The 27826-nt window shown below is 41.2% G+C and overlaps 1 protein-coding gene across 1 annotated transcript; it reads right to left on the bottom strand.

Moving 5' to 3' along the window:
• Positions 1 to 16368: 16368 nt before the first annotated feature.
• TTR (transthyretin) lies at positions 16369 to 22819 on the bottom strand. The gene is made up of 4 exons (XM_019741284.3): positions 22660 to 22819; positions 21636 to 21760; positions 19667 to 19802; positions 16369 to 16630 (listed from the first exon to the last, which is right to left on the bottom strand). Exons 1-4 carry the CDS (start codon positions 22726 to 22728, stop codon positions 16523 to 16525), a joined length of 438 nt encoding a protein of 145 aa, XP_019596843.1. The 5' UTR covers positions 22729 to 22819; the 3' UTR covers positions 16369 to 16522.
• Between the last annotated feature and the right edge of the window lie 5007 nt (positions 22820 to 27826).

Here is a 27826-nt window from a genome sequence, read left to right as displayed (position 1 = left end):
CCATTTGTGCTCTGTGAGATTCATATAAATAAATCCCTTGTCATTCAAGTTAGCTGGACTGAGTTTGTGTTTCTTAAATCAAATAAGCTCCAGTTGAAACACTCCGTTTCTCTTTTAGAACGATTTTTGACCTCATTAAAAATCAATTTTGATTATGTCAGTCGATGTTACAAACTCTTTATAATCAAGTGTGTTCAATGTACATAATAGCCCTACTGGGATGAGACATCTTTGAGGACAAGAACCATTTATTTTTCATCTTTACTGGCACACTTATTGGGAATGCAACAAGTATTTGTTAACTGAAGCTTTTTTCTATGTTAGCCCTTAGAGTATGGATTCTGTTTTGTAAAATTGCTTTTCTCTCAGGCCGTAGAATGTAGAATCTCAGGGGATACAGTTTCAGTTTGAGTTGGATTTGAGGAGCTGTGGATATTTTGGAACAATTTCCCAGTGATATGGTCCTCATCCTTCCTCTTCTAGGAAGTCCTGTAAAGCTGATTCAGGGGCTGTCCAGGGTTTGGGAATGGTTTCAATGGATGGTACTCTTGGCTAGTGGGTCTCAATGTTGAGTGATACTAGCATCACTTGGTGAGCTTTTAAAACTAAATCCCACTTGGGCTGGACCTTCAGACAGCTGATTTCATTGGTCTGGTTTGGGGCCTAGGTATGGATATTCTTTAAATATTCCCAACTGAATCTAAAATGCAGCTAAGATGGAAAAACATGGCAGTAGACACAACCTAAATTGTTCACGTGGCCTGTCAGCTGATGAATCCTTTTCAAACAGATGTAGACTTTGTTTGATCAGTCCAGGCCTGATCATTTGAGACCATGATTCTCCAAGTGTGTTGGGCTAGTAGTGGTAGTATTTCCGGGGAACCTGTTAGAAATGCCAATTCTCAGGCTCTGGCCAAGCCGTCTGTATGGTCCAGCAATCCGTAGTCCACAAGCCCTGAAGGTGACTCTGATGTGTGCTAAAGTCTGAGAATCACCGCTTAAGGCCAAAACAGGCTCGGGTGGAACAAGTGGAGTTTGCCTTGGTCTATACCTCTTGTCCTCTCCTTGTTGGGTCATAAATTGTTATCGTCTCAGAGAAAAAGGTGCTGGAGACTCATGACAAACCATTTAATCAGACAGTTATCCTGACTAGCTTTTTGAATTTTTCATAGGATAATGTAGTCAGTTTACAGAGTTTCACATAGATAAAAATATTTCACATATTACACGCCCATAATGGACCAAGCACTTTCTAAACTCTAATACATCATTATTAGTCTTCACAACTGTCCAGAAGGAGTGAAAGTAAGGATCAACTGAGAAGCCACAGGAAAGAGGTTCAATGACAAAAGAGAAAAAGCTGAATGCTAAGTACTGCTGCCCATTCAAGATAAATCAGGAAATAGAGGTGATTAAGGAAAATTTGAAGGTCTAAGGGAATGGAATAAAAAACAGTAGGTGAGAAATTTTATAAACCCCAGAAACTTACTAGAAACTAATTCCGGACTCTAGCCTTTAATTTCAAAGAAGTCCAACAATTTATTAAAGGTGAAAAAAAAACACCCCTAAACAACATACATTGATTCTAAGTCTGCAGTCTGAAAGGTTTTTGCTGCTTCTAAGTTACAAAGAATATGGCATTGCTTTCAGAGTGTGCTTTTATATAAGGAAATAAAAGCTATCCAAAGACTCAATAATATACATTGGAAGAAATAATTGTGTAAGTTTTTAATCTTTTAATTAACATTCAATATTATTTTATGTTAGTTTCAGATGTACAGCATAGTGGTTAGACATTTATATAATTTAAGAAATGGTTCCCCTGACTAGTGCCCACCTAGCACCATACATAGTTATCACCATATTATTGACTATATTCCCTGTGCTTTACTTTACATCACTGTGACTATTTTGTAGCTACCAATTTGTAATTTTTATTCCCTTCACCTTTTTCACACATCATCCCAAACCCCCCTCCCATCTGGCAGCCATCAAAATGTTTTCTGTCTATGGGTTTGTTTGTCTTGTTTGCTAATTTTGTTCTCTAGATTCCACATAAGCAAAATCACATTGCATCCGTCTTTCACTGTCTGACAAACGCCACTCAGCACAAAACTTACCAGGTCCATCCATGCTGCCACAGATGACAAGAACCCATTCCCTTCCCTGGCCCAGCAATGTTCCACTCTATAGATGTACCACCTCCTCTTTATCCATTCTTCCATCGATGGACACCCTGGCTGCCTCCACATCTTGGTCCCTGCAAACAATGCTGCAATGAACATATGAATGCACACATCCTCCCGAGGTAGCGTTTTGGGTTTCTTCAGACAAATACCCTGAAATGGGATTACTGGGCTCTTCACTGTCTCTTCTTATAGCCTTTGTTTTAAAGTCTGTTTTGTCTGGTATACGTAGTGCTGCCCCAGCTTTTTTTTTTTTTTTTCATTTTCATTTTCATGAAGTTTACTTTCAGTCTGTATGTGTCTTTCAATCTGAAGTGAGTCTCTTGCAGGCAGCATTTTTTTTTTTTTATCCGTTCAGGCTTCCTATGTCTTTTTATTGAAGCATTCAATCCATTTACATTTAAAGTAATTTTAATGCATAGCTATTGCCATTTTATTCATGATTTTGATTTTATTTTTTCTGTCTTAAAGAAGTCCCTCTAACATTCCTAGTAGTAGTGGTTTGGTGGTGATGAACTCCTTTAGCTTTTACTTGACTGGGAAGTTCTTTATCTGTTCTTTGATTATAAATGATCGCCTTGCTGGGTAGAGTAATCTTAGTTGTGGGACCTTGCTTTTCATCATATTGAATATTTCCTGCCAATCCCCTCTTGCCTACAAAGTTTCTGTTGAGAAATCAGCTGACAGTTTTATGGGAGCTTCCTTATAAGTTACTAGCTGCTTTTCTCTTGTTGCTTTTAGGATTCTCTCTTTGTTTTTAACCTTTGCCATTTTAATTATAATGTGTCTTGGTGTGGGCCTGGTTGGGTTCATCCTGTTTGGAACTCTCTGCACTTCCTGGATTGCATGTCTATTTCCTTCACCATAAATAAAGTTTTCAGTCATTATTTCTTCAAATAGGTTCTCAATCTCTTGCTTTCTCTGTTTTCCTTCTGGTACCCCATGATGTGAATGTTGTTACGCTTGATGTTGTGCCAGAGGTCTCTTAAACTATCCACATTTATTTATTTATTTATTTGTTTGTTTATTTATTTATTTATTTATTCTGTTTTCTTTTCTCAATTCTGATTGGGTGTTTTCTGCTATCTTGTCTTCAAAATTGCTGATTCGATCCTTTGCTTCATCTAGTCTGCTGGTGATTCCTTCTAATGTATTCTTCGTTTCAGTTATTGTATTCTTCATAGCTGACTGGTTCTTTTTATGGTTGTTAGGTCCTTTTTCTGTGCTTGCTATCTCCTTGTTGAAGTTCTCACTAATTTCCTTGAGCATCCTTATATCCATTGTTTTGAACTCTGTCTCCAGTATGTTGCTTGCCTCCATTTCATTTAGTTCTTTTTCTAGATTTTCCTCCTGTTCTTTCATTTGGGATGCATTTCTTTGTTTCCTTATTTTGGCTTCCTCTCTGTTTCTACATATTAGGTAGATCTTCTATGTCTCCCAGTTTTGGCCAAGTGGCTTTATGTATTAAGTGTCCGGTGGAGCCCAGTGACACAGTCTCCCTGGTCACCTGAGCTGCATGGTCCACGAGTGTCCCTTGTGTGGGTTGTGTGTGCTGTCCCTCCTGTTAGAGTTGAGCCTTGATTGCTTTTGGTACATAAGTGGGTGGGATTGACTCTTAGACTGACTGGCTGTGGGGTTTGGCTATGTTCACAGTTTATGGGCTGCTCTGCTGGGGACTTACCCCACTGAATGGGATTTGCCCCAGCAGGCTCTGGTGCCTGTTGAGACCACCCTATATGTGTGTCACTTGTGGGGTTAATTGGGCAGTGTTCTGCTGTAGTGTGAAGTCAACCTCCAAGTGTATTGGTTCTGGGACCTCTTGGGAGGGACTGCGGTGCAGGCTGGGGGCTACCTCATAGGAGCTACAAAGTGATCCACAGTTTGCTTCCTGTGCTGGACCTGGTGGTGCGTGGGAGAGGCTACATTGCAAACTGAGGACAGCTGCCACCAGTACTGGGTCTGGGGTATCTCCTGACACTCCGAGGCTTTCTGCCGCCTGCCAGCTCACTTAGGGTTCAGCCACTGATGATGTCTCCTGTGGTATGTGAGTTGGGTGAGTCAGGGTCTCAAGGAGTCACTACAGTGGGAAGAGTTGTGGTCACCAGGTTAATATAAATTCTGGTTTGGTGCCAGAGCTGAGCCTGGAGCCACTCAGCAAAAGTCTCAGAGCACACCAAGGCCTGTTGCCACCTGACTGGGGCCTGCCAGACTCAAACAGTTTTCCAAGAAGGAGTGCTCTTAGAGAAAGTGCTTCCAGTGGTGCACCAGTTGGGTGGGGTGGGTTCCCAGTGAGTCAGCACAGCCAAGCAGCAGAGCTTACCAAGCCAATCAGATTCAAATTTGACGGGAAGGGGCGAGTTCAACACAGGAAAATGGCGTCCACCTTCTGGCTGCACGAAGTAGACCCTTCACCAGGAAAATGCTGACGGTCCTCCAGTTCGCCCCCTGAAGCCACACACCTCAGTCTACTCCCATGTCTTCAAGGTCCCGTGAGTCACTATTCCTCTGCTGGAGCCCAAGGTGAGTGCTTTCGAGGAGGTCTGTATCTGGGCCATTTAAGAGGATGTCTGGGTTTCCTGCAGCCTCAATCCCACCAGAATGATTCGAATCTCCACTGTTTTTCACAGACAGATGTTTGGGGGCTCCTCTTCCTGACACGAGTACTCCGGGCTGGGGTGCCTAGTGTGGAGGTCTGGGGTCCCTCGCTTCTCTGGGGGGAATCTGCTGTTGCTGAGATATCCCTCCTCATTCTCAACTGCTGCAGGAAGGTTTGGGGACAGTTCAACATCTCCGTCCCTCCTCCAGCCTCAACGTGGTGTCTTCTTTATATTTTTAGTTATTGGACTTCTGTTCAGCTAAACTTCTGATTGTTCTCCAGGTTGATTGTTCTATAACTTAATTGTAATGTGTTCATGGAAGGACACAGGAACAGCATTTATTTACTCCATCTTGAATCTATACTCATATATTTCTTGAGTAATTTTTAAATAACAATTTTTAGTACCTACTTATCTAAAAAATTATTTTAAAAGTCATTTTCCACCTGACACTAATAATACTAAAATATTAAAAATAAATAAATAAAATACAAAAAAAAAAGTCATTTCCTGGGAGTAAATGTAGTTTTTCATTCTAGACCTAGAAACTGAAGAATTATAATTATCAATCCCATTGGGAGAACAAGTTGAATAAAAATCATGAAACAACAGAACTTTAGATCAGTAAGGGAACTTTAAAATCATGTAGTTCATTTTCTTTCCTTTCCATTTATTTTCTTAGATATCAATTAAAACAAAAAGAAATATAAATGTAATTTCTCACCCCTCTTCTGGACAGTTGTCATAGCCTTTAGGTTCCCTCATTCAATCTACCCCAGCCACAAAACTGGGCTTTAGAAAATATTGATCAGATCAGATCAGATCAGATCACTACCCTTCTTACCATCACTGGCCTCCCCATTACCCATAGTTTCTTTAACTTCTTAGCATAACCCTTCACTCTTCTGTCCTATGTGAAATATCCTAGTCATGAACTAGATCAGATTGCTTGCCTTTCTCTGAATATTTAATGTGTTCTCAAATCTTTATCTCTGTGTAATTCAGTCTCCTCTCCAGGAATAGCTTTTTCCTACTTATTTGACTGGTGCCTCCTGCTTAGCTTCTAAGGGAAAGGTCAGCTGTCCCTTCCTCTGTGAGGCCCCCAGGACCCCCAGGAATCAGAACAAGTTATTTTTTATTATGCTACCATAGCATTTTAAATATTTTTATGGCAATACTTTATTTCCTTCTTTTTCTTCTTTCTTTCTCCCCTTCCTCTCTACCTCCCTCCCTCCCTTCCTTCTTTCCTTTCCTTCCTTTCTTCTCTCTCCCTCTCTCTTTCCCTCTCCCTCTCACATGCCTGTCTCCAATGCTAAGAGCATTTCCTTAAAAACAGAGTCTGTGTCTTAATTTATCCTTATAGCCCCTGCACCTGGTACAGAGTAGATGCTTGTTAAATGTTTGTTGAGTAAATCAATACATGTATGCTGATTAAATAATGACACCACCCCCCCCAAGATGCCCATGTGCCTATTCCCAGAACTTGTGCAAGGAACTTGGCAGATGTGATTAAAGATCTTGAGATGGAGAAATTATCCTGGATTATTTGAATGACCCAATGTAATGCTGCATTCTTTGGGAGGCACTACCTTTTTCTCTCACCATTAAAGAGAAGTCTTGAGTTTCCCTGTGATTGGGCCATTTTAGGTCCCCTGAGCACCCTGAAAGTAAACATCCTGACAAAGATGATATTTCACTGATTGATTTAGACCAATGGGCTCTTCACTCCCCTCCTTTGGGAGCTCAGGGTGAGAGCATTTCCATTGCTACTCAATGGAAGAGGAATGAATGGAAAGGATGCTGGCAATGCAGCTAAACTATACATTAGCATATTCATAGATTTTTACTGTGTGTTTGCCTCTCAAAACTGCAGGATGAAAGGCCTTGACTGCTGACAAGGCCCCACCCTCCCATGTGGGACCCGCACTCCCCATATAGTGCCCCGACCTCCCAGCAGCACCTAGTCCCAAGCAGGGCTCCCATCCCTGCTGCTTCTCTATGGAAAAGCTTGGGATAGCAGAGAGTCTCTGCCTTTCAAGATGCCAAAGCAAAACCCATTCAGTAGGCTTTAGTCATTATTTTGAATGAAGGGACCCTTTTGTTTTTTTGGTCCTGGCCCTAGGCAGAAGGACATTTTAAAAAGACTGTTTCTATTTTTAAACATTCTCAGTGACAAGTTCTTGAAATTAATCCAAGGATGCAGAAGCTGGCACTCACTATTTGAACTGGGTTACTCCCGGGAGCTGGTAGTCTTTTAGTGTTTCCCAAAGAAGGGACTCACTTCTTGCACAGTGTTAGGTCACGGTGCCATTTCTTATATATCTGTATGAGGGGAAAACACCACCCTGGTAAGACCAAAGGGGCCTACAAGGACTCAGATGAGAACTAGCTACTTACCTGGAGCCAAGCCTTCCATTCTTCTGTCAGCAAATATTTGGTGAGCACTGATGGTGTGCTAGGTACTGTCTATTCCAATATATTTTCCAAGTACACTTACCCGGGGAAGGTTAAGAGAGTTCATTCAGCTCAGCACGAGTCTTCATCTAGGAAGCTGCCTGGGGCTCTCATACCAGCCTCAGCATTCCCTCCCTAAGCCCACATTGCATTTCCACATCATGCCTTAGACCCAGTTTCACAACCTTCGGCCTCCTGGAGAGTAAGATTAGTGGCAGCAACAGCGGGTGGGTGACTGCTGAACCAGAGGGAAGCTCTACATTTCAGATGTTTATTTAAGCAGGCTGCGTGTAACCCCTCTCTCCTTGCTGGCTGACAGTGGTGCCGGAACAGACCTTCAGTGTTTGCATTGATTGCCAAAGATGAATTACCATATGCCTTGGCTTTAAATGAACTGGGGCAGTTCTAACCCACAGAGAATGGGGAGCTAGGAAAATGGAATTGATTCTGAGCTTATTTCCATTTTGAAAGGAAGTAAGGAGTAATGGTGCTATGGGAGGGGTGTGTTCTATAAACTGTGAAGTAAAAGGAAGGAATTGGCTGTAAACCTGACGGTTTGGGTGAAAAATAAAAATTCCTAGGAGATGCTGCCTCTGTGGACAGAATACAGTTTAAGGCATACGTGCCCTCAATTTTATTGTGTGACAGGTGCTCTCCAAATGTTTCAGGAGGTAGTTTAGTATTGATGAGTTTTGTTTTCTGCCTGTATGTGTACACACAATGCCAACTTCCAAGGTACGAGACTGAAAACTGATTTGACTAATTAAAGCTCAGCACGGCTGAAATTGAACTCACCATCTCTGACTGCAGATCTGCTCTCCTGCCCATATTCCTGAGCTCAGTTACTGGCTCATCTGTTCGATCTGTTAGCCAGGATGGATGCCGGAGACTTCATGCCCTCCTCTAATTGTCTCCCTTACCACAGCAAAGCTATCACCGCTATCTGCTGATATCTATTCTTAATACCTCTATAGACATTGAGGTAGCAGCTCCCGGTATCTGGGAACTGGCTTTAGTGTTATACAAGCCCATCTGGGCCATGTTATTCCCCTGGACATGGCAATCTTGCAGAACATCAACTACAAACAAGGTGGCTCTGAGACCATGACAAAAACAAAGTCGCTGTGAAACCCACAAAATACCAAATCTTGCCTCTCACTAAAAGGAGTAGCTGCTTCTCCTTTACCAGTTATGGTTTATGTCTGCTCTGGCTGGCCCTCCTTGCAGCTAAACCATTGAGACACTCACTCGCTCATAGATTTGCCCCCACTTTCTGATAGCATTCAACCTAGAGTAAAGTCCCACTTCCTTAGACTCTTCCCCAAATCACCCAACCAAAGTCCAAATCCCACAATAGATTCTTTCTAACAGCCTGTTAGTGAAAGTGTCGTGTGTTCTTTCTGGCTAGAATGAGTCATACATCCAACCTGTTCAACTACACAGATGTGTTCCTGGTGGATTTTGGCTGGAGACATCATTCTCATCTTCATTTCTGGTTGAATCTTGCTATTTATCATCACCAGCCTATAATGGTGCAACAACAACACCCTGCGTGTTTTTCCAGGTGCTAGGGTCCTTCCTCTTTGATGCCTCTTTCTAATGGCCATGAGATTGCCTCATGAGCTGTCCACTGTCTATCCAGCTGGCCTCCCTGCTCTGGCCACACCATGCTTATTTCCATGTCTCCTCTTCCCACCATGGAAATTTATATGACCCCATTCATTCATTATCTTTTCTCTGATACTTTCCCTCTTGTCCTCTGGCAGCATCAGTCCCCAAGCACTGATGGAGGGAGAAGTGAGGAAGGCTAGAGAGATATAAACATATTCAGAGGCACGTACAAAGTGAGCATTCCATTCCTTTTCAATGTTCATATCTGAAACCATGGGGAAAAAGGGTAACCATGTGATGTGATGAAGATGTCAACTAAACTTATTGTGGTAATCTTTTCACAATATATGTGTAATCAAATCATCATGTTTCATACCTTAAACTTACATGCTATGTTTCAATTATATCTCAATAAATCTGGGGGGAAATGTAACCATGTCTAAAAATACCTTCATGGAGACTTTTAGTATTTTGATGTTTGACTAAAAACTGGATACCATGGTGTGGGGACAGAGCCCCAAAGTGCAGTTTCCAGGCTCTCGGCCTCACATAGAAAGGTGCTGGCTCAGGTAGTAAATGGCTGTCAACTATGATTAGATGGCCATCAGCTGTGGCTACTTGGCCGTCAGCTGTAACCAGTAAGCCATTGGCCACTAATATAACTGCTGTGGCTATGCTAGCAGTAAATGGGGGCTAGCAAGAAGATGGCAGCTGAGCTGACAATAGCAAATTGCAGAGAGGCGAATGCCGCCAGAGAGAATATAGTGATATGACTCCCCTATCTATGGCTCCGTGGGTGTTCCTTTTTGGCCTCACCATGTCCTGCGTTCTTATGTGGGGAGCAGGAGCAGAGACCTCACAGGCTGCCCTGCATGACACATGGCACAGTGAGCAGGGCGCAGCGAACAGGGTACAGTGCCGGCCAAAGCTCCCCGAAGGGCGGTGGAGCAGTTTGTGTGCATGAACACTCAGTCTCAGGAAGATGAGGAGGAGCAGCTGCTGGAGAGCTGGAACCCTGTGGAGGGGTGGAAAGATGTGGATGGTTCCCCAACCAGGATAGGCCAGAGAAAGTGAAGGTCGTTGCGGCCCTGTGAGCTGGGAAGTTCTTGCTGAGGCAGCCCGGATGCAGGACTTGTAGTCCCCGGAGGAAACGCTTGCTGAGTCCTCTGTGGGAGATGAGGGTGAGGTCAAGGTCATCCCTCACCCCCAGGACAGCCCTGGCGAATGACTATGGATTATGGGGAATTGCCTTCCATCCCTAATTTAATGGACCGCTTTACTGTTTGGGAACACACCACCATGTAGTGGAACTGGCAGATGTTTGCTTTTGTGTCTTGACCAGCCGCCATCGAGAGTATGTAAGCACCTTGACTGTGAGTCGCTGTTGTTCCAGCAGGGTACCCTGAGAGGCCCAGAGAGAGAGTGGCAATGCCCTGAGAGCCCTGGCTGTGTCCAGGAAGTCTTGCTGAGCCCAGAGAGAGTGGCAGTGCCCTAAGAGGCCCTGGCTGTGCCCGCGGAGACTAGTGGTACCCTAAGAAGCCCAGGAAGTCTGGCTGTGCCCAGAAGTACTGGTGGTGACTTGAGAAACCCTGGCTGTGCCCAGAGAGCCTGGCTGTGTCCAGGATATTGCATTCACCTCCAGGCTCCTCGCACAGGGCCCCTCGCGGAAGACGCTTGTCGCGTAGATTGTGAGGCGAGAGCCTGTAGGGGTGGAGTGTGGGGACAGAGCCCCAAAGTGCAGTTTCCAGGCTCTCGGCCTCACATAGAAAGGTGCTAGCTCAGGTAGTAAATGGCCGTCAACTATGATTAGATGGCCATCAGCTGTGGCTAGTTGGCCGTCAGCTGTAACCAGTGAGCCATTGGCCACTAATATAACTGCTGTGGCTACGTTAGCAGTAAATGGGGCTAGCAAGAAGATGGCGGCTGAGCTAACAAGAGCAGATTGCAGAGAGGCAGATGCCTCCAGAGAGAATATAGTGATATGACTCCCCTACTTATGGCTCTGTGGGTGTTCCTTTTTGGCCTCACCATGTCCTGCGCTCTTATGTGGGGAGCGGGAGCAGAGACCCCGCCTGACTCCCCGCATGACACATGGCCTAGCCCAGTTGACACGTAAAATCAGCCATTACAGTCCCCCTCCCCAAATTTATCCACCATAGGGTGAAATCTTTATCCACAGCATTCTTCCTTGGGTCATTGGGAAACTGATAAAACAAGATGAAGATCCCTCTAGCTTTAGTGAAGTAAGAGACACCAGTGTTTCTGACTGGTGGGAAAGGTCATGAATGGAATTAATTAACATATTTATCTCTTGCTCAAAGCAAGTAAGGCTGACTGGAGACCACCAAGTTTGATAAGCAAGAAGCACAAATCTACATTTGTGGTTTACTGGCAGGGTTTCCTTATTAACATTCATTGTTATTTCAAGGCTTTGGATGAGCAGATCCTCACTGTCTAAATTAATTGGGAACCCTTGGGCTACTGTGGCAAATCTGTTTTTCTGCCTTTCAGGGCTTTCCAAAGCTGTCTGCATGGCTTTGAGCAAATTATGTAACATTCTGTATCTCAGCTTTCTTATTGCCAAAAAGCCTCCAAAACCTAGCATTCAGTGATTCTATTCTATTCTATTCTAACCCAAACCTAATTTACCCATCCAACTTTTTCCCCAGGATTTTTTCAACTGTCTGCTTCTTATAACCTAGCTCCCACCCTCCTCTTTGCAATTGTCACACTGACTTCCACCAAGGTATCTCGGCTGATACGGTTTTCTACAACTTAGATAACTATTCCTCTATCGGTCACACCTACTTTTCAGATACAACTTGTAATATCTTTAATATACATAGAGCTTTTATAAATCAATATCAAATAAATGGACCTGCTTTATAATATGGCCAAACGATGTGAACATGCCGTTCACAAAACTAGATTGAAACGGCCAATAGACATAAGACAATATGTTCAGCATCACTAAATTAAAAAAAGGAAAAGAATATTAAATGTAAATTTGACTTTCAGAATGAAAGTTACAATGAGTACAAACCAGGATAAAATTTGGAAGCATCTCATAGGAGGCTGTCTTCATTTCCCAGTTTCCCAGGGCTGCAATAACAAAGTTCCACAAATTGCATGGCTTAAAATAACAGAGATTTATTGTCTCACAAGTCTGGAAATTAGAAGTCCAAAATCAAGGTGTCAGAAGGGCCATACTCCCTCTGAAGGCTTTAGTGGACAATTCTTCTGTTGATGGCTGTCAATTCTTGGTGTTCTCAGCTTGTAGCTGCATCATTCTATGCTGTTTCTGTTGTCACATGACATTCTCATATTCTCCCTGTGTGACTGTCTCAATTTTCCTCAGATAAGGACACGAGTTATATTGGTTTAGAGCCCACCCTAATAACCTCATCTTTACTAATTACATCTACAAAGACTGTTTCTAAATAATGTCACACTCACAGGTACTGGGTGTTAGGACTTCAACATCTTTTTTTTTTTTTTTTACTAGAACATCACATAAGTTTATTTCCGATGTAACAGTAATGTTAAAATGAACAAGTTTAATTCTTAACTGCATCAGGTAAACTTAGCCATTTAAGTATTTTTACAGTTATTCCCTCCAAAAAACTGAGGGAACTTTTCTTTTCCACCCCACATACCACGGTTTCCCAATAGTTCTGTTTTTGGAGGACTTTCAATTGATGAGCAAACTGCTTTGGGGATACTTCAGAACTTCTTTCCCCAAATGAAAATTAATCTGGACAAATTACATATTGCATAGATTTTTCTGCAGATTCTTTTCTTTAGAACCTAAATGAAATTCCCATAAAGTATAACTTTTACCTATTTGCTCCGCAGTAAAAACTATCTGTCCTGAAAAATATGATGGCTGTATCCTGTGATCATCCAGTTAACAGAACTGTTTTACCTCAACGATAATTTTTTTTTATAACATTTCAAAATAACCAACTCCACATGGGACGTTATTTCAGTCTTTACTGACTCATAGGCAGATGTGCCCAGCTTCCACCTTTTGTAAACCCTCCTCAAGTGGATGGAATTATTTAATACAAGTTTGATGTAGGACAATTAACCCTTTACGAACATTTACAATTTAGGTTAGTCATTGACTAGTGTGGGAAAAGAAACACTATCATGATAGGGAGCCTACACACTCAATTCAAATTTTAATATTTTTTCCTCCTTAAATAACATGTACTTAATTGTCATGAGGCAGCTATTCGGTTTTCAATAACCACATTTAGTGATACATTCATAGGACTGATCAGATTGTCCAGGTGAAATGGTTCTAGAAATAGAGGCAGTGTCATCTCAGAAAACACACTTATATATCAAAATCTATTTTGATATCTGGAAGTTTACAAAAAGGCTGAATTCTTCAAACTAATTATGCCTTCTGTAACTCAAGCACTCCTCTCTTGGCAAGAGCAAGCTGAAGCTTATCCACGAAGGTACGGCTGCTTAATACTAAACTTTTCTTCTGATCTTCGATTTAGGCTGAAGAAACAACATATCTTTTTAAGAGACAGAATTCAACCCATAACAGTGGCTATGAAAGGATAGAAGCCAAGATACTAACACGTAACAACAAAGAACAAGGGAGAAAAGCATCATTTCAGTGGAAGCAGCACGCGCAGAGGACTATTAGGGTCCAGACAACACATTCCAATTTATGCCAAGATGTTAAATAGGTTCTAGAGGTAGATGAAATTTAGAAAGGAAGGAGAAAGGGGTGGCTGGATAAAGGCTGAGTTAGAAAGGAAGGAGAAGGCCGAGCATTAAACCAGAAGTTAAACTGAATTGATTTCAATGGACAGGATTAAGTTTGCTGATAGAAAGATGAAGTGGGGACAGGAAAATTCAATTCAGGTATATGTATACATGAAAGACTCATATTTTCACACTGCTTGGGTAATAGAAATCCATAGCTATTTAACAGAAGTTAAATGGAAATGTAGCATTATATAAACAGGCAGGTCAGAGACCAATACAATCACTGTATGTATTAGATTGAATCTTATGAAATTGACAATATTTGACCATTTAATTTATTAAAATGGCAACTTGATATGCATTAACCCAATATACATGGAAGAGAAACTTGCTAACCTCATTAAACAGACTCAGAGGCATTGCTTTTACCACATACATTTATGGGAAAGTTCAGAACATGTTAAAAAGTCCAACCCTCCATTTCACTCTTTTCAATGTCTTACTCTCTTTACCCAGCTAGCTAGAGAGTGGCAAGATTTTAGATTTGAATTTGGAAGAAAATGGAAAGATTGATTATGTAAGTTTAGTCCTAAGCCTTGGGTCTAACTCAGGTTTCCCTGGAGAATCCTGGATGGAGATTATGCACAGCAAGTAACTACCCTGTCTCAACCACATGGGGAATGACCGATGATAAGGTTTCCATCAATGGATACATATTGTCTATCAGATAAATTCACAGCTCTAACAGGTAGCTTATAAAGTCACCTTCACTCCAGTCTCTTTCCCACCACTCCCAATCCCACTGATGGTTATTGACCAATACAGATTAGTGCTTTTTTCCAGAATGTAGGGTTGTTCTGGAAAATGATTCCCTACAATTCACATTGCTCCGTTAATCTAAAATGGGGCCATGCAACTATTTCTGGCCAGTGAAAGATCAGTAGGAATCATGTGTGACACTTGAGCACAGAGGGAACAAATACCATACTTTCTCTCTGTCGTGCAGGGCATCCTGCTCGCTGCGCTATTTGTCATGCGGGAGACCCTGCTCGCTGTGCCATTTGTAGTGCTGGGCAGCCTGTGGGATCTCTGCTCCCGCTCCCCACATAAGAACGCAGGATATGGCTAGACCAAAAAGGAACACCCACAGAGTCATGGATAGTGGAGTCATACCACTATATTCTCACTGGTGGCACTATAGTCTCACTGGAGGCTGGAGCCACAGGACCTGCAGACTGCTGTCCACTTCTCTGTCTGCCAACCCACCGACTGACCAACCAACGAAGCTGCAGCAGTTATATCAGTGGCTAATTGGCTAACTGGTTACAGCTGATGGTCAATTAGCTATAGCTGACGGCCATCTACTCTGTCCCCACACTCTCTTCCTTCAGTTTGCTAAATAGATGTCCCTTGAAGCCACAAAGTAAATCAAACTGGGGCCTGAGTCATCCTTTGGAGGAAAGCCATCCTGAGAGTCACTAGACTAAGAAGCTCTTCACTGGACTTGGAGTGAGAAATAAATTTTGATTTTGTTGAGCCACAGATATATGGGGTTGTTACAGCAGCACAACCTCGCCCACCTTAATTCCTCCTCCATTTCAACATTCTGAATTCCCATCTGTTCCCTCAATTTATCAAGTTGTTTCGCTTGGCCTGGCCTTGCAATCTCGGCTCTCTCTACCTAGAACACCTTCTCGCTTTTCAACCTGGTGAACTGCAAAGATTCAGATTAAGTGACTGTGGGGACAGAGCCAGGAGGGCAGTTTCTAGGCTCTCTGCCTCACGTGGAAAGGTGCTGACTCAGTTATTAGATGGCCATCAGCTGTAATCAGATGGCCATCCTCTGTAGCTAGTTGGCCATCAGCTGTTACAGGTTAGCCATTAGCCACTAATATAACTGTCATGGCTACGTTGGCAAGGGTGTTGGTTTGTTGGCAGAGAAGCGGACGGCGGATTGTGGATCGTGTGGCTTCCGCTTCCAGTATCTCCATCCCAGTCACCAGTGAGAATATAATTATATGAACCCCTTATCCATGGCTCTTTCAGTGTTCCTTTTTGGCCTCACCATATCCTGTGTCCACCCGCGGAGAGCGGGAGTGGGACCAGAGACCCTACATGACAGTGACATTTATTCAAAGTCCTTCTCTGACTTCTCCAAGTTATTCCTTCTTTCATACCCTCACTGTGCCTTGTGCCAAAGCCTATGTCAAATCCCGTTGACATAGTTATCTTCTCAAAAGAATGTGAGCTCTTTAAATGCAGGCACTCAATCGTGTTCTTTATGTTCAGAGCACCTAAAATAGTGCTTGGCATATAGTCATCTCTCGATACATGAATATTGCATTAGTCTAAGTGAATTGAGGGTGTGCGGGTTCTCTGATTACATCCCTTTGTCAGCTGACTGCGGGGGTGGGGTCAGTTGTTCTGAATGGGATCAGAGAGCTTTAGTTGCTGCAGGTCAGTCCTGGTGGAGCTGTGCTGCTCGTGAAATCAATAAAGCACATAAAGAGCATGCAGGAGTAAAGAAGTAGGCCCTTAGAATTTGTCTGTTGCTACTCACTGAAGGTTAAAGGAAAAGAAAACTTGCATTTTCAGGATGTGTGTTTTCAATGGCTGTAGACCATGCTGCATATGTGCTTAGCTTGAAAGACAGTGGAAGTATATCCCTCAGAGTTCAGCCAGAGATATTTTTGAGTTCCTGTGCTTCTCTGTAAAATTTGGATTTCTTTTTTCCTTTTGGAGTGGACAATAAGGGAATAAAACAAAGCAAGTTCAAATGACATGGGAAGTGCTTTTAATAAGAATGTTTTATTGTCTCTGCCTGAGTTTCTAACATAGCTTATAAAGTGAAAACACTGCTTTAATACAAATGGAATAGTGTTGGTTACATGCAATCTTGTTTCTCCTCCTTCAAACTGACCTTCAGAATGAAGGAGGGGTCCCTCATTCTTTGGGGGTGCTGACGAGGGCTGTGGTGGAGTAAGAGTAGGGGCTGAGCAGAGCAGCAATGGTGTACTTGCGTTGGCCGGAGTCATTTGCTGTGAACACCACCTACAAGAGAACGCAGATAGGATCCGTTTCTAACAGAACACAACAATTGTGAGTCACGGACCGAGAGACCACTGGAAGTCTCCTGCTACAGCAATTCTTCTTCTTTTATTACTTCGTTTTTTGGAGCAGTTAGAACAAAAGGCAAAAATCCAAATATGTCTGCCAGCTAACCACTGGAGTCTTGTGCAGTCCTTAGAACAAGAATTCTTCTCTACTTCCTGTATGATCGAGTCTCTCTCCTTTTTTTTTCTTTAAGTGCAAATTCACACCGAAAGTCAAGGGTGACAGAGGGAAATCACAGACAGCCTAAATGGTTTTGTCCACTTTCTTGGTTTTAGAAAAAAGAGAGGAGGATGTAGAAACTGGCATTCAATGACCTGCCATCTTGAGACTGGTGACTGCCCATCCCACCGCAGATTTAGCGACCTAGAATGTTAGAGCTGCAAGGGAACATTCTTGACATTTTACAGGTAAGCAAACCAGAATTCTGAATTAGCATGTTTGGTCCAAGTTCACACAGTGACAGGGCTAAACCTGGAAGTTAAGTCTCCTGGTTCCAAACTCAGATATTTTTCTCCAATTAGTCCTTTGCATTTTCTACCATGAACATTATATCTTTATGTATATAACAAGCAATGAAATATGGAGTAAAAGCATTGAAGGGTTCTATTTACAACAAACAGAGTGTGGCAGGTCATGCTGGAATTCTGAAATACACACACATGTGTTAGAGCTCACTTACATTTTCTAATTGGGCAAATTGTCAATCAAAATGTTGTTCCAGTTAGTCATGTACTTCAGGCAAATTTAATAGAGCTTCTGAGACTCAGGTGCTGGGATCGTTAGGTGCTTGGACTGAGGCAAATAGGGAAAATTTTGGTTCAGGAAAGAGAGTGAAGAGGTGTTTACTTTTACTTATTTTGGGTATAGGATTTGGGTTGAGCTTGGAACACACCCTAGATAAGTACATTTTGTTCCAAATATGGAAAAAGAAAACCTTGATTACTTGGGGACAGGAGAGGAAAAAACCTGACTGAACCATTCCAAAAACAAAAAGAGCATCAGGGCATGTGGAGGTGAGAATCACTTAAGAATCTCTCTGAAGGAGAAAGGGAATCTTTAAAGGCCAAGTTTCTGAAATAAAATCAGAAAAACATCTCTTGAGTGACATTGGCCTCAATCCCCATTTGATTCTTCCTAAAAAGTGTAAATGGCATAATCTGTGCTCAAAAATCCATGAAATGAAGAGGGCTAAAAGCTCCAAAGGAAATTCCTAACTTTCTCTGTAAGGCTAGCATGGCACCTGGGTCATTGGCCAAGGAGGGAGTGAGTAGCGCTGAAGGATAGCAGCATTCTGGAAGGTCCTCAGCAGAAGAAGCTGGCAGGAAAGGAACTTATAGCTGAACCCACCATGCACTCACACCAGCCATTGAAGAGCCTCAGTAGGGCCCATGCTTGCTCTCTCATTCCCCAGAGTCATTCAGGCTCCAAGCTGGGCTCATGGTCCTGCCTGATATGTTCCAAGGACAGAAATGTTTTTTCACTTCTGAATCTCTAGTATCTAGCAGAGTGCTCAAGGTTTTTATTTTTAAAAATGTTTGTTGAATGAATATTAAATGAGTGAAGAGCAGATAAGGAAGCTGACGTCTACTGAGTAGGAGCAACATGTCATGGGGAGTATGGCAGTGAATGTCTTCAGATGGTCTCATCAGGCTGAGACCCGGGGCAGACAGTGGTCGTAGGGAGGCTGATCCGGTGCTCTAGGTAGGGCCTGAGACTGTCTAGGGGCACAGGTCTTGTGGTAGGTGCCATCTAAACCCCGCTGCCGACCGTGACCCCGCTCTCTGTCTTGCTGACTGGCTAAGAAGTAGCCAGAGACATGCTTCTTGGTAGATAAAGGTACCTTGGTAACTTGCGGGCCCCAGAAGTCAAATGAAGCCCTCCAGTTTCCATGGCAACATTGTCTACCAAAGGAACCGTTTTATGTCAACTGAAAGTCTCATCCATGACTAAGCCAGAGAGAATGGCTACTTTTCATGCTGAGCTATTTTTGGTGCAATTGGTTGATCTTTAGCTCTGAACAACAGGTCTGGATTCTATTTCCATGACAGCCATCTGTTTTAAATGACTTAAGGAATTACAGACAAGGAGGAGGCCGAGAGATTGGGCCATGCATATCTCTGAGGTTCTTAGTACCTCATAAGTAGAGCAGTAGAGTGTACACCAAGAGTTACAAATGTAGCATGATTATTATTATTATTATTAGCTTGGTTTTTATGCAGCTTGTCTGGGGCACACCTAAGGCTAAATTCAGCTTAGGTTCTGTTGATAAATAGTACTGCTCCTCCCCTTACTGGCACTGTAGACTTTGACAAGTTATTTAACTTCTGTGAGTCTAATTTTCTTCATCTGCACAATGGGGATAAAAATAGGACTGACTCCAATGGGTACTTTATGAAGATTCAACAGGTTAAATATAGACAACACAACAGTGCCTGGCATGTGATAGATGCTGGATAAATGTTATCTATTGTGTTGTCATTATTATTGCACATTCGCTGTCTCTGTATGCATTGCCTCAAATCACTTATCCAAACCTCTGGGTTCCAGATGTGTTTTGGAATGAAACATTTTTCAGATTTTAGAAAAGTAAAATAATACATCTATTATTTGTTGCACAACACCCTAAGTGGGGTCTGGAGGGCTGCCTAATAATCTAAAATATTAATATTTCTTCAGCAAACAAATAGTCATATTCAGTGGAGTGAATGAAGACTATAAAGAGCATCATGTAAGTTCAGGTCATGTTACTAAATGAGTTTTCACCAAACATGGAAAGAAAGTTTGCTTTTCAGAATTTTGTGGATTTCTGATTGCAGAAATGGGAAAGGGAACCTGTGCTAGTTTAATGACATTTCATGGTATGCATTTGCATTTCCATCGTATGCAAAGTGCAAACTGTGTATTTCCTGGGGTTAAAAACAACAACAACAGCAAAATAAAAATAAAATACAACTCAAATGTCTACACACTTACCTCTGCATATTCATGGAAGGGGGAAATGCCAAGCGCCTTCCAGTAGGATTTGGTGTCTAATACGACTTTGTATACCCCTTCTACAAATTTATCAGTAGTTGTGAGCCCGTGCAGCTCTCCAAATTCACTGGTTTTCCTAAAAGGTGCAAAGGTCCAGTTTAAGTTAGGCATTAAGGGAATAAATACCATGGCAATAAATACCATACCACACACACACACACACACACACACACACACACAAACACACACAAGCAGTTTGTGCATGTGAATATATATATTTTCCCAACCAGGTCAGGATAAGGAAAATTCTATTAAATGTCTAAAATTAACTGACAGGAAATTTGTCAGAAATGTTTCAAAAAGCTCATTGTGGACTTTTTTTATTTTATGAGAACAAGTAGAGGCATAATGTTTCACTTCAAAAAGTCATTGCAATTCAGGGTTGGTGTTTGGGTGAAGCTTCCTAACAACCCCTGGAAGTGACCCTAAGCCACTCTGACTGCAGTCTCCCATCCTACAAGGGATCACTCCTCTCCTTCGTGGTGTATCTTTCAGAGGTGGGTATCATTTGTACACACAGTGGGAACCCCAAACTACAAAGAGAAACCCGTATCTGACTCATCCTTCGTTTATATATTTAATGTCTTTGGTAACTCTTTATCAATAACAAGTACTGGGCAACTCCTTTTTAAGTTTTTAAACTAGGCAACTTCTATTTCTGTATTAAGTACCAGCTTAGGAGCTATTGTTTGAAATTGCTCTCCATCAGACTGAAAAAACTAAGACAGATAAAACCAGAACTTGTCTTTATTGACTCTATCACCCTTCCACCTTTCTTTTCCAGGAAAAAAATATTTAACTTTTTTTTTTTTTTTGTCTTGTCATAAGGAAAAAGATTCGCATGGACATTTGAATATTTTTGGTGTCCATTGTCTCTCTCATTTAGAATATTCTCGTAACTGCTTTCCACACTGTGCTTGACATTTTTATAAACAAATGAATTAAGAGATAAAAACTCAATTAGAACCACACCAAATAAAATGGCCTTCCCGATGATGTGTGAAGAATCATAACATAGTTCTTGGGATTCAATTAAAACCCACAGAAACTCTCCTCCCAAGAGACAGAAACTCTTAGCAGTATTGCTTACAGGTGAGGGTTCCTTACTTTCCATTAGTTGATTTAGGGTCACTAATATGCATTTTCTTTGAAATTCTTGCCAGTGGAGGTGGAAAACCTCCCTGAAAATTGTAAAGCGATCGATGAAGGTGAAAAGTCATTTTTGTATCTGACAGGTGATTGCGAGATTGGTGTGTGGCTGTTTTGCATTTTATATCTTTCTCTCCTGTGAACTTTCTTATTGAGCTCGACAGCCCCCAGTCTTACAGGGCAGGTGATCCACAAGTGTTTGCTAGACAAAAGCCCTGGATTCTGGATGATCCACATAAACCACAGACAGATACCTTGTCAATGCTGCCCCTCAATTTCTTTCCTTCAATTAGTAAATTAACACAAGTTATATCTTCCCTAGAAGAGAGGGACTGAGCTTGAGTTTTATACCAGGACACCAGGGAATCTGTGAAACTCCTGAAATTACATGTGCAAGTGTGTGTGTGTGTGTGTGTGTGTGTGTGTGTGTGTGTATGTGTTTCTGGGCACAGAGTCCATAGGTTTCATCACCTTCTTAAAGTGGTCTGTGACCCAAAAATGTGGTGAACCGTCGCTGGAGTACAGGAGGTGCCAGGTCCTTTTTTTCCCCACCATCTGCCCTAAAGGCTGTTCATGTTCTTCACCAGCTAAGCAAAGCAGGAGGAGAACATCCTTCTCAGGGTCCATTTGACCTCTGCCTGCGTTTTCAATCTACTTGTAGATTCTTAAGTAAATGGATGTGAGCCCCTTTCTCCAACAGGTGGCGGGAGAATGGGAAGATATAATGAAGTCTCACATCTGGGGTTGTCAGGCAGCTTACCCAGAGGCAAATGGCTCCCAGGTTTCATCAGCAGCCTTCTTGAATACTTTCACAGCCACATCAACAGCAGGACTGCCTCGGACAGCATCTAGGACTTTGACCATCAGAGGACACTTGGGTTCACCCTGGGCATACAGAAAACAAGTGAGAAGTGAACAAAACTGGTCAGAGTGAAAGGATCTGTTCTCCACGGTGCTAGAAATCTGGAACAAGGCAGGAAGTACATGCGAATCCCATTTCCAGCAACATAAGTGTTGACAGTTAATGAGCTTCCCTTACCCAGTGTAACACAGACATGATTGTTTCCAAAGCAAGAATGGTTTCTGCCTCCAGATACACTGCAGTCGACTGGGGGAGTATATAATGAATTTCAGAGGAGAAAATAGGCCCTCTGAGAATAGTTGCTTTGTTAAGCCTCACCATTTGAGAGGAATTATGGAAAAGATGTAATGTGCCATAGAACCAAGTAGTTTTTCCTTAGAGCATTTTAGTCAGTTGTTGCTGTAGTACTTCCCTCTTACTAGTTGTTGTAAAATCATGTCAAACTACTTCATGACCAATTTTATAGTAGTAGTTAATTCCTCTAGGGGATTTAAGAATTAGATATCTGACTAAAATGTTGTCCTCCAAGCCTTTCAAAGATTAATCAATAAATACATTTTGATTAGTTAAAGGGAAATAAACTTTATAAGAGAATGTATTTCTGAAAATCCAATCTTAATAGCTTCATGAATATCCCTGTCTTTATTTGTACCATCAATCTGAGGAAACTGAGACACCAGGCATTGCAACCCCAAAGAACCAGAGCAATAGAGAAGAGCAGCCACAGTCCAAGCTCCAGTTCAGTGAGCTCTGCAGAACCTCATTCTTTTCAAAGTTTGAATCAATGATGTTTGAAAATAGATACTGGGTACCCTTGCCCTCGGAACAAAAGCTAGTTGGCAAATCTGGAGGAAGTCACTTGTCCTTCTTCTAGTGTACACAGGAAATGTATGAAAGAGACTTCACAGAGTTGAGCACTCACCACAGGGCCAGCCTCAGACACAAATACCAGTCCAGCCAGGCAGAGAAGGAGCAGGCGCCGAGAAGCCATCTTGCCAAGAACCAGTGGGCTTCTGTGATGGTTGCAATAAGCTAGGGGCTTTTATATTCACTTCTCCCCAGCCAGGCTGCGGATCCCTGCCAACCTGACTCCAAACCTGCTGATTCTGATTATTGACTTAGTCAACAAAGGGAGAATAAGTAACCCACACAAATATGAACCTTGCCTAGAGAGATTAAAGTGTTGGAACATGAGTGCTATGAAATATTCTTAACAGGTCATTTGACTGGCTTGATGACCAAAAAATGAAACAATTAAAACAGAACAAAAATATTCTTCTCCTTCCTTGCCTGAATACAGCAACATTCTTGGGATTTTATTTTTTCTCCTTTACCTATGTCTATGCATGATTTCCATGTTCTGTACATTTTTTCTTTCATTTTAGGTGATAGATGCAAGTTGTAATAATTTGTTTCACATTGAATGATACTTGGCTGCACATGCTTAAATATAGTGCATTAAAAGACATATTTAGAAGACTGCACTTGATGTCCACGAGTCAGCAAAGAAAAACGCTTGGCAGTACTTACATTTTTAAAAGTCTATGTTTTAGCCAAACTAAGTTATTTGTAAGCTTTGTTAGCCAGCAATTTCTCCACAATTTTGGTGTTCTTCCCAGGCAAAGTTCATGTCAACCCAAAGAATAATGATATATTTCTAACGGGCACTGATGAGCCTGAAATACAGAGAACCGAATATTCTTGACTGCTTCTCCTGTACTGAATGTGCAGAAATAAGACTACCCAGCTGGCTTTTGTTAGAGTTAAAGTTTCTGGAAGGAAGTCTGTGAGACTATAAGCAACAGGTGGCAACTGGTTCTCTTCTTCTTGGCTGACTTAAAAGTCCAAGAATTATAATCATTTGATGATTCATTGATCAAGTACCAACTCTTGTGTGTTTGTGTGTGTACATATGTGGCTTTCTTCATGGATTAAGATAGCTTTTGTCCTCTTAGAGACAAATATGTGGAAGACATATAGACAAAAATTTTGGACAAATGCATGTCAAGGGTGAGTCTAGTTTGGAGTACTAAGAGTTGGAAGAACATTCCTATAGCCGACAGAGCCAGGTTGGAATAAACTCAAGAAGAAATCATGAAGGGAAGAGCTTTCAGGGAGTGATGGAAGGGTCAAGGAGGCATTCAGGGATATGGAAATGTGTAGAAGACTTGGGGAGAGTGGGTTGACCACAAGAAAGCAATTAGGAGCAAATCCAGTTCAGTGTATAGCTAGGACTGGAATCTTACAGTTTTAGAGTCTGAAGTAGCACTGGAAAGAGTTTTAAATTTGGAGTTAGATGACCTGAGTCATCCAATTTCTACTTCTGCCCAGTTTCCCAGATGACATCTCTGAGTTATTTAATATCTCAGTTACTCAGCTTATGCATTTGTAAAGTAGAAATACCTAATAGTCTACTTAAAGAACTGTCCTAATAACTTTTAATGTGATTTGATATAAAAGTTCTTTGTAAATTGTAAACCACTTTTCTGATGTAAATTATAATTTGGTTCAACATCTCTGCTAAGGAGAAAATATTTTCTCATATGTTGTCATCCAGTATTCTCTTGACTCTTTCCCATTGCTCAGAACTTGGATGGAGAGCCTATTTTCTATATGAATTTCAAACATTTGAAAATTCTCTCATACCTCAAGTCAATATTCCATCCGTGTATCTCAGTGCTACTTTCTGTTGAAACCTAGAAATGTCATAGACATAAACTGGCAATCCAGGGCTGCCAGCAGTCCATAGAGAGATGTTTGGCCTGTGGAACGTTTCTTTAAAATTTTTGAAATAGTTGCTAAAGTTAAAAATTGAGACATGTTACATAAAAATTTGGATTTCTGCCTCCTCTGAGAAATCAGAAAAGATGGCAGCACTAGGCCCACATGCACACATGGGCTCTCACTCTCAGATATTACAACTCTGTCGGCCTGCCTTCAGAATGTTCGTAGTGGCACGATCATGCTCAAGGATTTTTTCCTTCCCACATCCTATTTCTCTCATTCATGTTCCTGCCTGACCTCTTGGAAATTTTAGTGCAATTGCTGGTATCCTTATAGCCATTTAAGCAGTGAATGACAGTATTTTGTTTTCGCCAAATAGACATTCTCACTTCTTTAAATGATCTCTTTTGTGATTTTTCACCCCTTGTTATCCCAATCTGAAATTTGCTGGGTCATGAATTTCAGAGACAAACAGGCTCTGCGATCTATCTATCTATCTATCTATCTATCTATCTATCTATCTATCTATCTATCATCTTTCTTTAAAATATAATTTTAAAAATTCCTACCACATATCTTCCCTCTGGCAACCATCAGCTTGTTCTCTATATCTTTGTATCTGTTTCTTTTTTTGGTTTATCGTTTTATTTTGTTAGATTCCACATATAAGTAAAATGATTTCTCTTCAGACTCAGTTACTAGAATCCTTACCATCCAGAACTTCTTCCTCATATACTCCCATGGTCACTATTTCTCTTCAAATGGAATGTACTGAACAAAGGACACTGAAACTTCTCTTGGCAAAGGGACTCTACAACAAATGATGTTCCCTGAGTGCATCTGTAACTGTAGTAGCTGTAACCCCTCCTCCACCTTATCATAACACCGTCTACTGTGATCTGTTGGTCACAATGCTGTGACATCACCGTGTATTATCTATCATTCTGCACTTTTATCATTTATGAATGTTATTTAATTTTTCAGCTTTATTGAGGTATCACTGACAAATAAAATTGTAAGATTTGATATGTGTGGGCATTGTGAAAGGATTCCTACCATCTAGTTAATTAACACATCCAACACTTCACTTATTTATCTTTTTGTGTGTGAGAGAATATTTAAGTTGTACTCTGTTAGCAAATTTCAGTTGTATAATACAGTGTTATCAGTTATAGTCACCATGTTTTACTTTAGGTCTACAGACCTTATTCATCCTATAGCTAAAAGATTATACACTTTTATAAACCTCTCCCTATTTCCCCCACTCCCCAGCCCCTAGCAACCACTTTTCACCTCTCTGTTTCTATGAATTTTTCTTTCTTCTTCTTTTTTAAAGATTTCATATATGTATAAATGATACAACACAGTATTTGTCTGTCCCTACCTGGCTTATTTCACTTAGCATAATGCCCTCAAGTTCCATCCATGTTGTCACAAATGGCAGGATTTTCTTCTTTTTCATGGTTGAGTAATATTCCTAAATATGAGGTGTGATAAAAAATATGGTGAATGTTTAAATAAAAAAACTTATTACAATGAAATATACGTTGCCATTAATCCCACTCAAAATACTTTCCCTCACTTCGAACACACTTATCCCATCATTCTTGTCACTTTCTGAAGCAGTTCTGGAAGTCCTCTTTTATGAGTGTCTTAATTTCATCCTCCATCATGACAACGCTCCATGTCATACATTGCTTCTGGCACAGCAATTTCTGTCAAATAAAAACATTACAGTGTGTCCTCATCCACCTTATTCACTGGATCTGGCACCGTGTGGCTTCTGGTTCTTCCCCAAAGTCAAAATGACCACGAAATTAAGATGTTTTGAATCTATTCAGGACATGGAGGCAGCCACGACAGCGCAACTAAAGACACTCAGGAAAGAGAACTTCCAGAACTGCTTCAGAAAATGGCAAGAATGATAAGTGTGTGATAAGTGTGTTTGAAGCAAGGGAGGGGGGAGTATTTTGAGGGGAATTAATGGCACTATGTCTTTTACTGTAATAGTTTTTTTATTCAAACATTCACTGTCTTTTTCAATCATACCTCATATATACATATAATATATATTATATATATCCTCTTATTTATCCATTCATTGTGTATATGTCGGTTTTCCCCCACATCTTGGCTATGTGAATGATGCTACACTAAACATGGGAGTGTAGACTATCACTTCAATATCTTGTTTTAATTTTCTTTGGATAAATACCTAGAAGTGAGATTGCTGGATCACATGATAGTTCTAATTTTAATTTTTTGAGAAATCTTCATACTGTTTTCCAAAGTGGCTGCACCAATAAACATTCCTACTAACAGTGCATGAGGGATCCCTTTTCGCCACATCCTCACCAAACACTTATTTCTTTTCTTTTCTTTCTTTTTTTTTTTTTTTGACAATAACCATTTTAACATTGTGTGAGATAATATCTCATTGTGTTTATTCATCATTTATGAATTTTAACCTAAATACAGGAATCGATGTTTATGCGTGATGTCTCTCATTGTTAGTTGCACCCTGCCACTCCATCCGATTGACATCAGTTAATAGTTGATTGTGTAATTCACTGCATTAGCATGCCCTCCAAGCCTCACACCCTGGCCACTTTGACTTGCTTGCCTTCTGAACTGTCATTGCTCTGAAAATCATGAATACAATTTGAATTTGAACAAGACAAGGAGGTAGAGGGACAGTGAGGCAGTTCAAAGTACAGGAAGCATAGTGAATCTGATTGTTGAGTCGTTGATAAACTTACAGAAGTAGAGATTTTTTTTAATATAAGAAGAGAAAATTTTGGCAGAAGCCTAACAATCAAATGTAGATAGTCTGAAGTAAAGTAAGGGGATCCCAGGAGAAGCTGACAATGTTTTAAATGAGAGAAGAGGAAGGCGGGTGTAGGAAGGAAAAAGCGAAAAAGAGAGTGGGAATGCAATCTTGTCAGAGGAATATTTGAATGGGACAAATGGCAATGTCAAATACAAGAGAGTCTAATGTTTCCTGCCTGAGAGGCAATTTGTCATGAGAGAGGGTTATGTGGGTAAACACAACTCCCAAAGATAAGGGGTCTGCCTTTCCCATGTGTATTTGAGTTTGTGCAATCTCTTTTAGATAGATGGCTGCATGGGATCCACAAAGAGGGCTGAATTAAAGTCAAGGTTCACTACATTCCTGGAGTCTTAAGTGGTTGCTGTAGAGTTTGTGCTCTAGAGAGAAGATCAGCAACAGTAAGGATCCAGAAAACAAAAGGAGCATTAGTGAAACATTTACACAATAAATATACGTTTTTCTTAGCTACGTACTGTTTTCCTCACATTTTGACCATGAGACTATATATAACCTAGATGTTTAACTGAGGTAAAAA

This window comes from Rhinolophus sinicus, chromosome 4, assembly GCF_057876585.1.
Source record: "Rhinolophus sinicus isolate RSI-liver-muscle chromosome 4, RSI-T2T, whole genome shotgun sequence".
Classification (NCBI taxonomy): Eukaryota; Metazoa; Chordata; class Mammalia; order Chiroptera; family Rhinolophidae; genus Rhinolophus; species Rhinolophus sinicus.
This window is presented reverse-complemented; position numbering and strand designations above follow the sequence as displayed.

Bases quoted from the DNA above. Each gene is read 5' to 3' on its own strand.
- TTR (XM_019741284.3), bottom strand. From the start codon at position 22,728: ATGGCTTCTCGGCGCCTGCTCCTTCTCTGCCTGGCTGGACTGGTATTT. The intron at 19,803-21,635 runs GTAAGCTGCCTG...TGCACCTTTTAG, and splicing joins TGGGAGCCATTTGCCTCTGG to GAAAACCAGTGAATTTGGAG. The intron at 16,631-19,666 runs GTAAGTGTGTAG...GTTCTCTTGTAG, and splicing joins CCTTCCATGAATATGCAGAG to GTGGTGTTCACAGCAAATGA.